Source organism: Mustela nigripes, chromosome 2 (genome assembly GCF_022355385.1).
Source record: "Mustela nigripes isolate SB6536 chromosome 2, MUSNIG.SB6536, whole genome shotgun sequence".
In the NCBI taxonomy this organism is placed as follows: Eukaryota; Metazoa; Chordata; class Mammalia; order Carnivora; family Mustelidae; genus Mustela; species Mustela nigripes.
In genome coordinates, this window is record NC_081558.1 from 26,819,521 (window position 1) to 26,834,644 (window position 15,124).

At 54.1% G+C, this 15,124-nt stretch overlaps 1 protein-coding gene and 1 long non-coding RNA gene across 4 annotated transcripts in view; one reads left to right on the plus strand and one right to left on the minus strand.

Moving 5' to 3' along the window:
- Positions 1 to 4,784, minus strand: part of ACOX2 (acyl-CoA oxidase 2) — a 34,683-nt gene extending 29,899 nt beyond the window's left edge. Inside the window, exons 1-5 of one of the 2 annotated variants that reach the window (XM_059390040.1) lie at positions 4,407 to 4,784; positions 2,273 to 2,507; positions 1,691 to 1,853; positions 1,455 to 1,606; positions 944 to 1,051 (exon numbers count right to left, since the gene is read on the minus strand). In XM_059390040.1, coding sequence (XP_059246023.1) covers positions 944 to 1,051; positions 1,455 to 1,606; positions 1,691 to 1,853; positions 2,273 to 2,432 — 583 coding nt within the window. In that variant the 5' untranslated portion in view covers positions 2,433 to 2,507; positions 4,407 to 4,784. The remainder of the gene's footprint in view (positions 1 to 943; positions 1,052 to 1,454; positions 1,607 to 1,690; positions 1,854 to 2,272; positions 2,508 to 4,406) is intronic. The other variant, XM_059390039.1, reaches the window with a different exon arrangement.
- A 5,877-nt stretch (positions 4,785 to 10,661) lies between these two features.
- On the plus strand, positions 10,662 to 12,199 carry LOC132009825 (uncharacterized). Of its 2 annotated transcripts, none has more exons than XR_009402070.1 (3): positions 10,662 to 10,748; positions 10,932 to 11,152; positions 11,899 to 12,199. It is a non-coding gene; the product is annotated as an uncharacterized LOC132009825 (long non-coding RNA). The 2 variants fall into 2 exon arrangements; XR_009402071.1 differs by having other exon boundaries at positions 10,687 to 10,761.
- Positions 12,200 to 15,124: the final 2,925 nt, after the last annotated feature.

Sequence of the window (15,124 nt, forward strand, 5' to 3'; positions counted from 1 at the left end):
ACCAGGGTGGCACTGGGATTTCAAGCCTGTCTATTGCCAAAGTTGGTTTCTTTTTCTTTCCTCCCCGCCAAGCAGAGAGCCCAACATGGGGCTCGATCCCAGGCCCCTGAGATCATGACCTGATCCGAAGGCAGAGGCTTAACCCACTGAGCCACCCAGGCGCCCCTTTTTTCTGCTCCTCTCCTCTCTCTTTGCTCTCTCCTGTCTGTCCCTATTTCTCTGACCTCTCTCAAGCTTTCTCCCTCTCTGCTTATCTCTGGCCTGTTTCTTTCTGCTTAGGCGTACTCTTGGGATTCCTTTTTTTTTCTCCCCCATGGAAGCATTCACCAAATTGATTCTGAAGTGCCACAGACGGGCCCTCACAGGTGTGTGTCACATCCAGGGGAGAGGGCCTTGTTGGGATCTCCTCTGGGACAATGACAGAGCCTGGGGGAATCATGGTGCGGTCGCCACCTGGTGGCCACAGGGGGCAGTGAGGTGCTGGCAGCCAGACCGTGGCTGAGCCTTTCTGGAGCAGGGGTGATCTGGGAACTAACTGGGTGATGGCTTGGCAAGCTTAATCACTAACTTGGGAGGTGAGAGTGCCTGGGACTGGGCCGTGTGTATGTGATGTGTGCATGCACGCGTGTGTCTGTGTGGGGGCAGGTGCCTGTGTGGGGGCAGGGAGAGGCCCTGGCCCTCATCCCCAACAGGTCGGGTGGGTTTCCTCAGCTACTTCAAAGCTGGGGTCTCTCAGCCACTCATGGATGAAATTCTTCCCATCCCCCCTGTTGACAGGGTGAGACCCTGAAGTTCAAGTACATGAATTGATTCATTCAAGTTCACCAGCCTGGAATAGGGAATCTGTCTGCGGTCTGGTAGACCTCAGAGCCGTGCTACTCTGCTGTCCAACTTTGTTCTCCTTGGGGACAGATAGGGCTGGGGGTAACGGATGGATACTCACTGTCCCCAGGCCACCATTTGGTGGCTGTCAACGTGGGGCTGTGCACCACAAACTCCTGGGTGGCAGCATCATAGGTGGCTTCAGTCTCCAGGCCCCGAAGATTCGTCCCTGGGAATCAAGGAGGGGAGTCTGTGAGTCAGGGTTCAGGATAGTATTCCCACCTGGGGGGCAGCGTCCTGGTGGGCCCAGAACTGCCAGGCACCAGCCTCATCTGGAGTCGGGGAGCTCCCGGCTGTACTCACAGGCATTTCTTGTCTTTCACCCGTGGGCTGAGTGGGGGAGTCGTGTCCAGCCCGTGACAAGGGACGCCTGCTGACATTTCTAGAAGGAATGACTTGTGCCACACACGCTAGCTCATGTGGTGTGTTTCTTTAAACTAGGAAAGGGAACCCCCTCCTTCCAGACCCTTGACTGCCACCTGCTGGAATGTTTCCATAGGAAATACACAATCTCTGACTACTCAGCTGTGAGTGGGCTTTCTGGAACCGGGCATGCAGAAACGCAGGCTCACCGTGTCCCAGTTCTGTCTGGGCATATGATGCAATGATCCGGAACTCATTGCAGAGCGGGGTCCATTTGGCAATCTGCTCCTCAGAGCCCAGGCTCTGGAGGGATTTCAGGAACACGGTGTGTAGGCCTAATGCCAGTTCTCCAGAAAGGGCTCTGTGAGGGAAAGGACACGGTGCTGGAGTAGCCCACCAGAGACAGGGACCCTGGTACCGTTGGGGCTGCCCTGGGAGTGAGTACCTGTAAGCATAATAGAATTCAGGACTGTTTTCCAACCAGCCGAGGCGCTTTGCTATTATCTGGAAGTGAAATCTCTTCTGGATGGCGGCCACATAACGTTCATTCTGGGTCATGAAATAATTATCCTTCACGCTAAACTCTGGGTCACTGTGGATGATGCTCTCTTCCAGAGACAGAGAACAGAGGGCTTAGAGACTAGGGTGAGGTTCCTGGCACCTTTAGATCTTTCCACCCTCTTGCCTTGTGGACATGGAAAGGAAGTCAGACATTGTCATTTTACTGATGTAATGATTGAGCACCAGAGGTGGGAAGGTGACTTGCTTGAGGTTACAAAGCTAGGCAGTGGCAGATTAAGGACCAGCATCCCGGTCTTCTGCTGCCTAAGACTCTTCTATCCTTCAGTTGGGCTCAGGGAATATGGACTTGTTAGAGAGGTCCTTCCAGGCCAAAGGAATGAATCTCTAACAGTGGAATTTTGAGAGCAATTTGTCATTTGAAGGTGGGACTGCTAGTGGAGGACTCTTCTTCCAAGAAAGGCATATGGGCACAAACCAGGGGCTCCACTCCCCAGCTCCCTCTTACCAACTTTCCTCCGGAGTGCAGTGTTCTGGGCACCTCCATCCAGGATGTTGGTGAGTTGTTCCACGCTGAAGGACTGTATGAACCTCTCACTCGCCATGTCAGGGTGCACTCGCCTGCTCCAGGTATCCCCCAGGGACACTCGGTGCACTGGGCTGTCCATCCTAGCCTGGAGCTGCCTGGTGCCTCAGGAGAGATACTTCTGGCCTAGTGCTCTGTCCGGGGGTACTAAGGACCTCTGTGTAGGAGGAGGAAGTGCCCAGAGCTGAACATCAGCTAGGGACCCCTCCGGGTAGGAGAGCAACTGCCCTGAAATATGCGAGTGCCCCACACCCCCACCCCCTTTCCCAGGGTGCCCTCGGCTGGCCAGGCATGCAGTAATTGCTCTGTAAATGGTAGAGCAGGACCGTTTGTCGATATCTGGATGGGATCCAGTCACAGGGCCCGAGCTCCATCCACTGCAACCTGTACTGCATGGGTTACCTGGGGGAATTCTCGCACAGTAGTTCAAGTCACTCATGCACAAATATTTGGTGACACTGAGCATCTGTGTGGCCTCTAGCTGCACAGCTTGAGGCAGCCAGGAGTTGGATAGGGTCTGACCACAGAGCCAGGGGGCCTCGATCGAGGGACTTGCGGTCCCATTCACCTGGTCCCCTGAGTCCTGGGCTCCCTCAGTCCATTTCTGTGAGCTGTACCGTAGAGCTGGGGGGAGGAAGCTTGCTTTGGGCCTGGGCAGTGTTCCCCCCCGGGATCCCTGTGCGTCCCCCTGCGGGGGACTCAGGATGGACCTGAGTCCTTCGGCAAACCCCCTGACACTCAGAAGCCCCTGTTCCCCCACAGCAAGGCAACCGTCAGGTAGGCTCCAGTCTGCTTCTTGAGTATCTCAAATCCATTTATTCCATCCCCATGTCTGTCCCCACCCCGCCCCCACCATCTCTCACCTAACCTGGGCCTCTCCCTTGTCAGGCTGCCAGGTGGAGCTCTTCAGCTGCAGTCACATTGTGTCTCCCCGCCACCCTCCACTTGGAATTTGCCCCTTGGTGCGCACTGTTTTGCAGGAGAGAGTCTATGCTCCCAGGCTTCCAGCACCTTCCCCCAACCTGCCCCTAGCCCTGAATCAGCTACTCCAGCACCCAGGGAGCTCCCCTCCTGCTCCTGCTCCCTTTTGCCTCTGGCGCTTTCCCCCATTGTTCCTAGTCAGACCCAACCTCCAGGGACCTCTCCTCCAAGGAGCCTTCCTGACTGTAGCACCCTGCCCTGCCGCCCCCGCCCCCCTCAGAAACTGAGTGCCCCTTTGCTGCCCCGCTGGGTGCTGTTAGAGTAGGCAATAGGAACAATGCCTTTTTTGCCCGAATGTTCCCCTCCCAAGTGCCTGGGTGGTCGGCACTTCCTTGGATCCCACGCCTAGCTGTCCAGAGGCATGTGGTCCGTGTTTCCCGCAGGCAGCCAACGCAGCCCTATAGATACGCTACTGTTACTAGCCTGTTTTACAGGGAGGTCAGGATGGGAAGGAAGAGCACTCTGTGAGGTCATGTAGCCACAAGCGGCAAGTCGGGTTTGTATGCAGGCTTCCAAACCCACACCCCCGAGGGGGTGACAGGGCCATGGGGGTGCTGACAAGGGGCCTGGCTCGGTCAAGGAGCCCCTCTCATCTGCCCCCTGGATCCCTGCAAGGCCGCTGAGCTGGACTCCTGTCTTCCTGCTCCACTCCCTTACTGTTGCTGCCACCTTGTCGTGCCTGGACACCGCAGGCCTCCCCTGCACCCCACCTCTGCCAGGTTGCATCCTCTGCCTCGAACTCTTCTTCTGGAACACTCTTCCCCCGGGTGTCCTCTTGGCTCCCTCATTACCTCCTTCAAGTCTTTGCTCAATGTCACCTCCCCAGTGAGGCCCACCTGACTGCTCTCTTTAAAATCCCAAGCCCTCCTCCCCTGGAGTTCCCCTGGCGGGGTCCTTTGTCAAGTTAAAGTAACACTTAGCCAGGGCCTGGCCTAAGGGCAGGGTCTCCAAATAGGGGCTGAAATGAAATCAAAGAAAGCCAAGCTCAGAGTCAATAGGAGAGCAGGGAGGGTCCTGACTGAGGTGGTCCAGCCCTCAGGGGCCTCCCACTCCCCCGTCCCCCGACCCAGCTTACCTGTCTCACCTGTGTCTGCCTGTAGGCCTCTCTGGAGCTGCACGCCTAGGTTTCTAGTGGGTGGCCCAGCCCCTTTCTCCTCCTCTGGAATGGGCTGGAACATGGAAAACCGGAAGGCAGAGCCCGGCGGGCTCTCAGCTCTCAGGGTCCCCAGGCTGAGCTCCCTGCTTTTCTCTCCTGCACTGGCTCCCTCAGGTGGTGTGACCCGTTCTGCCCCCTTCTGCGGGGGTGGTGGAGTGGTGAGGGCACAGCTCTGGGAGTGTCAACTGCTGACCCTCGCTGGCTCTTCCTCAACTGCTGAACCCCGGAACATGCGTACCCGGTTCCCTGTGCATCAGCAGACACCACAGCCCTCACCTGGAGTCCAGAGGCCCCGGCTCAGACCCTGCAGATGAGACCGGGAGATGTCACTTGACCTCTCTGAGCTTCCCTTCCCTTGTCTGTAAATAGCAGGCTATAAAGGAAGTCTCTTGGCAAACTGTGAAGCTCCGAGTTGTAACTTGAAATTATGTTAATCATCTCAAATTGGAACTTGAGATTATGACCGGTTTCTTGGTGCCCTATGACAGAGTTTCTTAATTCCCCCAAGTGACGTTTAATGGTGGTGATGAGGGAGCAGGAGGCTGGCTGAGGACAAAGCAAAAGCTGGCGCCTTGCACCCCCTCTTCACCCGCTCCCCTCCATATGTGTAGCATCCCTCAGGCACCCCTGACTGCCATAAAACGATAAATAGTTAACTTGCAGGGATCACAATCCTGCAGAACAGGAATCTCCCTTGCCCTACAAGATGTCCTAGAGACCTGAACAGGGAGGTTACCTTATCAATAGCACAAATTTCCAGAGGCAAATAACTCTTGGTTCCTGAAGCCCTAATGTCCCCCTCCCACCATAAACTGGAGGGGACTGGGGTAGAAAGGAATGTAGATGATGGCCGGATCATAATGCCCCACCAAGAATCTCCCAATTATCTTGATATTAATGCCTGACCTAAAGACGACAATTGATCAGGCCATAAGGGCAAAGACTCCCCCCCCCCCCCCGCCCCCAGCACCTTGTAGGCCCTCCTCCCATTCCTTCACCACCTCCCCCCAACCGTGGGGTATATAACATGCCCACCCTCACAACCCGGGGCAGCAGCTCTTCCTGCCCACGGGTCCTGTCCCCGTGCTTTAATAAACCACCATTTTGCACCAATGACATCTTAAGAATTCTTTCTTTAGTCTTCGGCTCCGAACCTCCTCACCCCACCGAACCTGACTTAGGTTCTGGGACTTCATCAGTGGAATTTCAGATTCTGGACAGTCTGCTGGTGAGGTACTTGTGGGTGGGTGTGTGAGGGTTTAGGTTGTAGGAACTCGTTGGTTTGCTTTGTTATCCAACCCTGTGGTTGCATGCCCAGCACGATCTAAGCACTGGGGTCCAGAGGGAAGCAAAAACCAAAGGAAAACCTCTAGGAGGCCTCTGACTCTGAAGCATCCAGGCTGGGCTTGGGGAGGCTGCTGGGGAGGGAGTCTCCGCCGGAGGAATTTCTCCATCCAGGAAAACCTGGACGGCATACTCACAATCACTTCTAATGAATTTCTAGCTTTTTGGAACTTTGAAGTTTCTCTCTCTCTCTTCCTGCCCCCGCTGTTCCCAGGCCACCCTGGCCCTACCTGTCCAGCTGCTTTTTATCTTTTCATCTCACCACATTGGGGGAAGTCGGCGCAGTCTGGGTTGGAAGCTGCAGGATCTGCTTTCTTAGCTCTAAGTTTTGGCCCCTTGTGGTATAATACAAAACACGGGTATTTGGTCTTTGTCCCCAGTTCCTGGCACAGACCCCCTAAAAACCCTTGCAAGCTCCTAAGTGATAAGACCATATCCTTTTTTTTTTTTTTTTTTAAGATTTTATTTATTTATTTGACAGAGAGCACAAGTAGGCAGAGAGAGAGAGAGGGAAGCAGGCTCCCTGCTGAGCAGAGAGCCGGCTGTGGGGCTCCATCCCAGGACCCTGAGATCATGACCTGAGCCGAAGGTAGAGGCTTAACCCACTGAGCCGCCCAGGTGCCCCAAGACCATATTCTTTATTATCAGTGGGGTGGGGGAGGTACTTAGATAGCTTCAGGATGGAGACTGCTTGCTTGAAAGACCAAGCCTTAAAGAGATAGGTTGGAATTCTCTGTACTGCCGGTACATCCTCCCCACCCAGCCTCCAGGGAGGGGGGGGGGCTGCATTTTGAGTTAATCACCAGGGGCCAGTGATTTAATCAATGATGCCTATGTAGTGAAACCTTGGGAAAAGTCCCTCACAGCAGGGTTTGGGGAGAGCTGGTGAACATGGAGGTGCTGGGAGGGCGGCTTGGAAATTTCCATGTTGCTTCCAGACACTCCCTCCTCAACACCCTGTCCTCCACGTGCCTTCCCGTTGGCTGCCCCCAAGTCGTGTCCTTTATAATCACCCGATGAACTAAGTAAAGTGAGTTCTGTGTGTCATTCCAACAAATTATTGAACCCAGGATGGGGGGATTGTGGGAACCCATGAATTTATAGCCAGTACTCTGGAGGTACAGGTGGCCCTTGGGATGGGCAGCTGTGGTCTGAGGTGGGGGCAGTCTTATGGGACTGATCCTCGATCCTGTGGGATCTACACAAACCCCAAGAGTTGGTGTCAGAATTGCACTGAATTGTTGAACACCCAGTTGGGGTTGGGGAATTGGTTGTTGGTGTGGAAAAACCACACCCTTGGTACACCCACTACTGTGTGGGTATATTTTCTTTAACTCTTGGTTTTTGTGTAGATCACCAATGAAAGCAAGGACTCTCTCGCTCTTGGTCACCAATACAGTTCCATTCCCAGACCAGGGTCTGGCCCAGGGTAGGTGCTCAACAAATATTTGGCAGATGAGTGAATAAATACAGTTGACTGTGAAGGACTTTGGAGCTTTGACACTGTTTTCAAAGGTGGGAGGGGGTGGGTTTGTGTTTCTACTCTATTTGCACACATTTGTGTATCTCGACAGGAGACCCATACCTTCAGTCTCAAAGCTGGGGATTCCTTTGGTACTACGAGTAGCAAATAGCTGTGTACCCAGCTGGGTTTCCAAAGTGATCCTGTTTTTTCTGCACCCTTTCCCGATCTTTCCTGATGGCTTCTTGTCCTGTGCTCATCAGGAGCTCAGGTTGTTAATATCCAAGGGGCTTAAAAGGCTCCCCGAAGGTGTTGTCTTTCTATGAAAGGTTCTATCTGCAAGGTGAATGATTTTTCTCTTCCCGTATGTTTCTGTGCTAAAATGTGGCTTGCCTTGGAGCACCCGGGGTGGCTCAGTTGGTTAAATGTCAGCCTTTGGCTCAGGTCATGACCGATGGACTCCCGCATCCACCCCCTGCTTGGCGGGGAGTCTGCTTCTTCCTCTGCCCCTCACCTTGCTGGTGCTCTCACTGTCACCGTCTCTCTCTAAAATAAACAAATAAATAAAATCTTAAAATTAAATAAAATTTGGCGTGGCTTACACTTAGCGTTAGTATCCATATGCCTCTGACCGCCGTTCTGGAGTGAATGTTCTGGAGCACCTGTGGTGGATTGGGCCTGGCTTCGGGTGGGACCTGGAGTGGAACCAGGTCTCTGTGAATGGGTGGGATGTTTACAGGATCCCTCCCCTCCGCTGCATAACAACCCCCCCCCCCCACCGGAAGTCACATGCCTCTCTTCAGTTTGCAGTAGGTGCAGAACTGGGATTTTGAACCTGGTGTTCTGGCTCTTTCCCCATGTAGATAAGATTGGGAAAGAAGGCAAGAGAGCCAGAGCGCCTGTTTTGAGAGGACTTCTGAGGTCTCTGGGCAGGTGCCCTCTTCCCTCAGACTGTGGCCTCCTCATCTGTGATGACAGGTTTCTGCTCACTAAGCGGCCTCACACCGCCCCATGGTCTCTCCCCGTAGCAGCGTCACACCTTAAAAATCTTTAAAAATTAAAACAACAACAACTAAGTATTTAAGTAATCTTTGCACCCAGTGTGGGGCTCGAACTCATGACCCCAAGATCAAGAGTCACACGCTCTTCTGCCAGACACCCTGCCAGACATTTTATGTTTGTTAATGCTGTCCTCTCAGCTATTTGTGAGGCTGGCACTATTGGAATCCTCAGTGAACAGATGAAAAGCTCAGAGATGTTAAATAATTTGTTGAAGGGTGCCTGGGTGGCTCAGTGGCTTAAGCCACTGCCTTCAGCTCAGGCCATTGTCTCAGGGTCATGGGATCAAGCCCCACATCGGGCTCTCTCTGCCTGCCACTCTGCCTAGTTGTGATCTCTCTTTGTCAAATAAGTAAACAAAATATTTAATAAAAAATAAATAAAAATAAATAATTGGTCAAAGGCCACCCACCTGGCGAGTGGCAGAGGTGGACCGCCCCCCACCCCAGTCTGAAGTCTGACTTTGTAACCTGGGCTCCTCACAGTCATGCTGGGTCACCTGTCAGAGTGTCCTTAAAAGGGAGAGAGAGAGAGAGAGAAGGAATGTCCATCTCTTGAAGTGAGCCAGGCCCCGGGATCAGGCATTTTGTGTCCAGTCTCTCCCGTGGTAAGACCTGCCAGGCATACAGTAGATGCTCAATGCATGTTTCTTTCTTTCCTGTTCCTTCCCTGAACATCGTGGGCCGAGGCCAGGCTTGTGAACCTTGGTATCCCACCGGCCACGGTCTTGTCTTAAAAAGTGGTGAGTAGAATGGGCATGGATTCTTGTCCCTGGGGCCCAGTCTGCCAGCCTGGTGATGGCTGGGCCACCTGCTGTCGGGGGAAAAAGGAAGGAGTAAGGCCACAGGGCCTCAGCGTGCTTGCAGGATGTTTGCAGTGACAGATGGGAAAACTCGAATGTGGGTGCTTTGCAAAAACAGTCCTGCAGCCTCCACCAGCAGACGCTGCCAGGACCGATGTGCTGGCCCAGTCAGGCAGACGTGGGTTCATGGGTTCCCAGCTTGCCGCCTCCCCATGCTGATGGCATGCCTTTGGGGGGTGGCTTGGCCTCTCTAAACTTTGGACTCTTCACCTGTAAAATGGAAGCATGCCAGTCGTGGAGGGTATTCAAGGAGAGAATTCACAGAAAATATAAATAGCCCAGTCCCTGCCACAGATGCCAAATATTCTATAAGTATAAATAGCATTATCTGTGTTGCAGATGTGGACAATGTGGTCCCGCAAGTTTCCCAGGCCTGTGACAAGTCGTGATGGTCAGAGCTGGGGCTTGAATACCGGTCTGGGCACAGGGTTAACCATCTTTATGGGACAAAAGCCTAAAGTCAGGCTTGCCCTGGGGAAATGTGCCTCTTAGGTCAGGTTCCCCAAAGGGTCAGCTTCAGCTCCCTGGTCCCCTGCGAAGCCTGTCCCTTGGAGGGGGAGCCCCAGCTCACTTTGGTCTTGCTGGGCAGCCCAGGGGAGTTGTCGGGGTCCTTCCCTGGGAAATCCTGCTCATCTTTCCAGGAGTCCTTTCTGAGAAGGATCCTCCCTAGGTGAGCACCTGCTTTTCATCAATTGAGGTAATCTTTGGATTGCTGAGATGAGGGTAAGTGGCCCCAGGGAGTATGAGGACAAAAGGGCCAAAGGGCATTTGTGAGGCAGGGCCTGGTGGGAGCAGGGTGGCTGGGGGTTGATGGGTCTGGGGGTGGGGGGCACTGAAACACCAGAGTGTTTATGTTACTGCTCAGCAGAAGGTCCAGTCCTGCAAGGCGGGCAGGAATCCCACTTCGAAGGTAGTTGCTAACCTGTTGTTTGGCTCCAGAGACTGGTTGGCTTTGGGAGGGGGGGCGGGCAGAACCCCAGAACTCACATCAGTCTATGTTGACTGAGTCTGTTTTTATGGGTAGAGGCCAGATTTCTCAAGTTCCGACACAGAGAAGGTTAAAACAGCTCGACGAATCTCGTGGCCAAAGGTCAGAATGGCACAGGGCCCTCCTCTGTGCCCTTCCTAGGATCAAGGCCTAGCTGTAGTGGAGAAAATATGCACTTTGCAGACACACGGCTCTGTGGGAATCTTGTCTTGCCCCAGGGATGGTTTTGTGACTTCGGGCAGGTCTTTTAATTTACCTAAACGTTGATTACTCTGCAGAATAGTGAGACTGACCTCACGTTGTCATGGGTGGTGACATTGCTGGCCTTCTGTAAATGCAGTGACCGTAACTGACACCCAGTCACAGCTTTTGGAACACCTGGGTTGGTACTGGCAAATGGAAGCCGAATCAGCCACAGTCCCCGCCCCCCAGGAGCTTGGAAGTCCTAGCAGAAGTGAGGCTGCCCAACAAAGGCTTCTGGGTTCTGAGGGCTCCCCTGGGCTACATATGCAGAATCAGGGAGCGGGGGCCCCTTCACCTCCTGAGGTCTGTCTCCCAGGTTGTGTATTTGGGCCTATCAGCCATCGAAGAGGGTTCACCCCAAACCCAGACTGGGGCTTGTGGTCTGGTTGGTATAGGGGGAAAGGGGTGCTTTGTGAGAATGGGCTTGCTGCCCTTGGTTCTCCTGTAAAGGCCGAGTCTGATGTCAGAGCTCCTTTCCTTCTCCAGGGTCCCCAGGACCCGGCGATGACCCGACCTCTGCCTTCGGGAATGTTCTAACTCTCTGGATGGCCACAGAATGGCACGTAGCAGCCACGCAGCTCCAGTGTTGGTCTTGTCGGCGGTTGGGCCCAGGTGTACTGACAACCGCCCAAGCAGCCAGAGGAAAGTTTCTGGACCAAACTGACATGGCTGGGCCCAGGTGGGATTATTGTGGAGGGAGGAGGCAGGTAGGTGATGGCCGTGCTGCCTCAGGAGAAGCACCTTCTCACTTACTTCATTCAACACATAGGAATTGAGCACCTGTTGCATGGCTGGAGCCCCAAGCTCTATTTGGCTGCTGCCTTTTCTCAAAGCCGCCAGTGGGACAGGACTGGATTCCTGCTCCCGGGGTGGGGGGGGGGGGGGGGCCGCCGGCCCCGCCGGCCGGAGACGGGCGCAGGCCAGGTCACCTGCTGGCGGGGAAGGAGGAGGGGGGACAGCCGTTTGGGATTCAGCAGGACACGAGACAGACAAACACCCCTGCCCTCATGGAGGGGACGTTTTCGCTAGGGGAGACGCAAGAGGTAAACGAGGAAGATGTGTGTTTGGGGGCGGCACCTGGTGAGGAGGGAAAATAAGACGGGGAAGGAGGGATAGGAAGTGTGTCCGAGACGCTGGGAGTCCCACGCGTCGGCCACGGAGGGCCTCCTTTAGAAAGAGCCGAGACAAAAGTCCCGAAGATTGTGGGCGAGAGGACTGCATGTCTCTCTGAGGGAAGAAGGTGAAAAGGCACCTCGTGGGATGTGGGGCATGAGGGGACTGGGCCGGAGGCTGGAGCTGGGGGAGGGTGGAGGGCAGAAGGCAGGCGGCCAGAGGTGAAGAGGGAGCTGGACAGGCAGGGCACTCCGGGCGGCAGGAAGGCTGTCACGGGGGTGGCGGCGTCAGGGACGGCTCTGGGCCGAGGAGCCCCAAGACCTGTCTTGGATGTTCACAGGCTCGTTTTGGCTGCTCTCTGGAGAATAGGCCATAGGGGGCAGGGCCGAAGCCCGGAGACCAGCGAGGAGGCGGCCACGGCAATGATCTCATCGTTTTGTTTCCGACTGTGCCCCCAGCACACAGCGTGCTTCCTGGCACCCAGCAGGCCCTCAGCAAATCCGTCCTAAATGCTGTGCGAAGTAAGGGTGCCCAGATACCAGACTGGTGTGTGGGCTGTGTGGAGACGAGGCGGAGAAACAGATCTCAGGCATTGCTGCTGGCGATCCGAATCCAACTAGTTTCATTCTTTTTAAAAAAAAAAAAATTATTTTTAAGATTTATGTATTTATTCGAGAGAGAGCATACGTGTGTGTGTGTATGTGTGTGTGTGTGTGTGTGTGTGTGTGTGTGAGGGGTCTGGGAGGGGTGGAGGGAGAGAGAGAGAATCTTCAAGCAGACCCCCTACCGAGTGTGGAGCCCAGTATGGGGCTCGATCCCAAGACCCTGAGATGATAACCTGAGCTGAAATCACAAGTCAGATGATACTTAACTGACTAAGCCACCCAGGTGCCCCTCTACTTGTTTTTTTTTTTAAGATTTTATTTATTTATTTATTTTTTGGACAGAGAGAGAGATCACAAGTAGGTGGAGAGGCAGGCAGAGGGGGGGGGAAGCAGGCTAGCAGGCTCCCTGCTGAGCAGAGCACCCAATGTGGGGCTCGATCCCAGGCCCCTGAGATCATGACCTGAGCCGAAGGCAGAGGCTTTAACCCACTGAGCCACCCAGGCACCCCGCTCCTCCACTTGGTTTCTAATGGGAAAGAGGAATCTGGATTTTCAGTACAGTCTGGTGGTTATTCTAGGCATCAGGACTGGCCTTCTGTGTCAGGAATACTCTGGTTGCAAGTAACAGAGGCTGACCAACAATGGCTCAAACAAAGAGGGTTTTCTTTTTTATTTGGAAGAATTCTGGAGGAGGATGGCTGCTGGCATTGGCTTGGTCTAATGATGGCAGGGTCAGTGCTCTGAGATTCTCTTGGCTTTTCCTCATGGTGGCAAAATGCCTGTTGTGGCTCCAGGCATCACATATTCCATCAAGGCAGGAAGAATGGAGGACCAGGGAGGTGTTACGTATGTCTACCTCTTTTAGCAGAAAAGCATAAACTCTCCGAAAAGCCCCTGTAGAGTTCCTCTTAAATTTCACTGGCCATACCTGTTCATATGTCCCCCCAAGCTGCAAAGGAGTCTGGAACAGTGGGAGTTGGGATTTATAACCTCCACAGTGGGAGGCAGCTAGAGAGAAGGGGCGTGGATGTGGGTGGCTGCCGAGGCCCCACTGGACGATGTGGAGTTTGATCTCTGTGGCTTGCCGCTTCCACAGAGCACCTCTGGGGAGCACTGAGTGGAATCTGAGCCATCCTCTCCGAGGGGCTTGCTCCATCCCAGATGTTCTGTCCCGCTTCTTGTCATATGTCTGAGCAACACACAGACCTCAGGGGGAGATGTCTTTGGTGAAATGGTGGTCTTTATTTGGGGATTGTGCTTTACACTTGCTCTCAAGAGGCAGACATGAAAATACTATGACCACGTTCTCACTAAGACAGAGTCTCGAGCCTTTTAGAGCCTGGCTTGCATACACACACACACACACACACACACACCCCGGCAGGCAGCATGTCTATTTACACTGGTGGGCACCCCACCCAGGAAAAAAAGGGCACCGTCTTGGTCAACCTCAAACCACTCAGTTAGGGGTTGAGACCAGGATGACCCCTTTCCTGCTAAACGTCCCACGTTTGGTCCGAGAATAAAATAGCGTTCCAGCAGCAGCTTTTTCTGGCCGTTTTTGGCGGGGAGAGGCCATGGAAGGAAATGCTTTTCTAGCACTGCCCTATCCCCTTAAATGAAGGGGTTGCAAGGCCAGAGGGCAGGGATTTTATCCCTCACGGGGCAGGGAAGAAACTGGCCTGGTTTCTTCTCTAAATCATTAACAGTGGGCTAGAAGCAGAAGGTTGACACACGTGGTCTCGCGTGGGGAGGGTTTTGGGGAAGAAAGAGTGACGTCACTGGAGCTCAGGTGGTGGAAACCAAGCAGGGAGCCGGTGCAGGAACTGGAAATGGGGACTCAAAGGAGCCTATGAACCACCGTTCGTATTTCCAGAAACCCATGGAAATGACTGTATATTTGTTCTCCATAGACTTCGGGAAAAGGGGAAATATTTTCTTTTTTTTTTTTTTTTTTTGCTAGAATTGCATCAGAACAGTGGGGTAAGAAAATGCAGATTGGCAATGATAGACCTCTCCAGTGAGAATGGCAATTATGAAATAGACATAATTTTCTGGGCAAATGTCTTCCCAGGTCTGGCGACCCTGGAATGGGATGGATATTAGAGAGCCCTTGGGGCTTGCAGGGGCAGAGCGGGGAACCCCTTCAGGGCAGAGGTGGCTTCAGGCATGAGTTTCCAGTATTTACTGTCCCTGGCTGCTTACAGGGTGGTGGTGAGAGCCCCAGCCCAGGAGCTGTTTGGAAACGCAGACTCTCAGTCCCCAGCCCAGATCTCCTGAATCACAAGCTGTCCTGTAACACGATGCCCAGTGACTTATAGGCACAAGCAAGTTTGAGAAGCACTGTTCTAGACTTTGGGGAGCAGGAAGGCCGCAGCCCTGGTTAGGTGTGGTTACCAGGCCCAGACAGGGAGGCCCCAGAGAGGAGAAAGCAAGCGCCTGGGTGTGGGGGAAGCTGGCAAACTCTGAGAAGTTTTCCTTGTCAGTACCCTTGCAACCTGGCGGCTTCGGGCCCCGAGGTTGCCTTCGGAGCTGCCCTGCCTTTCCTCCCCAAGGACAGCTGCACTTGAACCATATTCCCCTCAACTGGCTTTCAGGGCAGGTGTTCTGAGAGGCTCTACTTCAATGCTCCCCACCTGACCGCAGGGGAAACCACAGTCAGGGAAGCTTTCGGAGAGCAGGGAGCTGGGCTGTCCAGAGAAGCAGGGGCCCGTGGGGCCTGGGCAAGATGGAGGGCTGGTCAGGCCAAAGAGGGGCCTCTCAATCCTTCCCAGTTCTGCCAGGAGAATCTCAACAGAGCTTCCGGGAGAGGTGCCTTGGGAAAGTTTTCTCGGCAACAGCTATCTTTTGGAGCAGAAGCGGTGAGTGCTCGGAAGGAAAAGCCAGGGAGCTTAGCATCCCCCCCCCCCCCCCCACCCCCACCCCCCCCCACCACACCACCAGCCCACCACAGCCACTCCC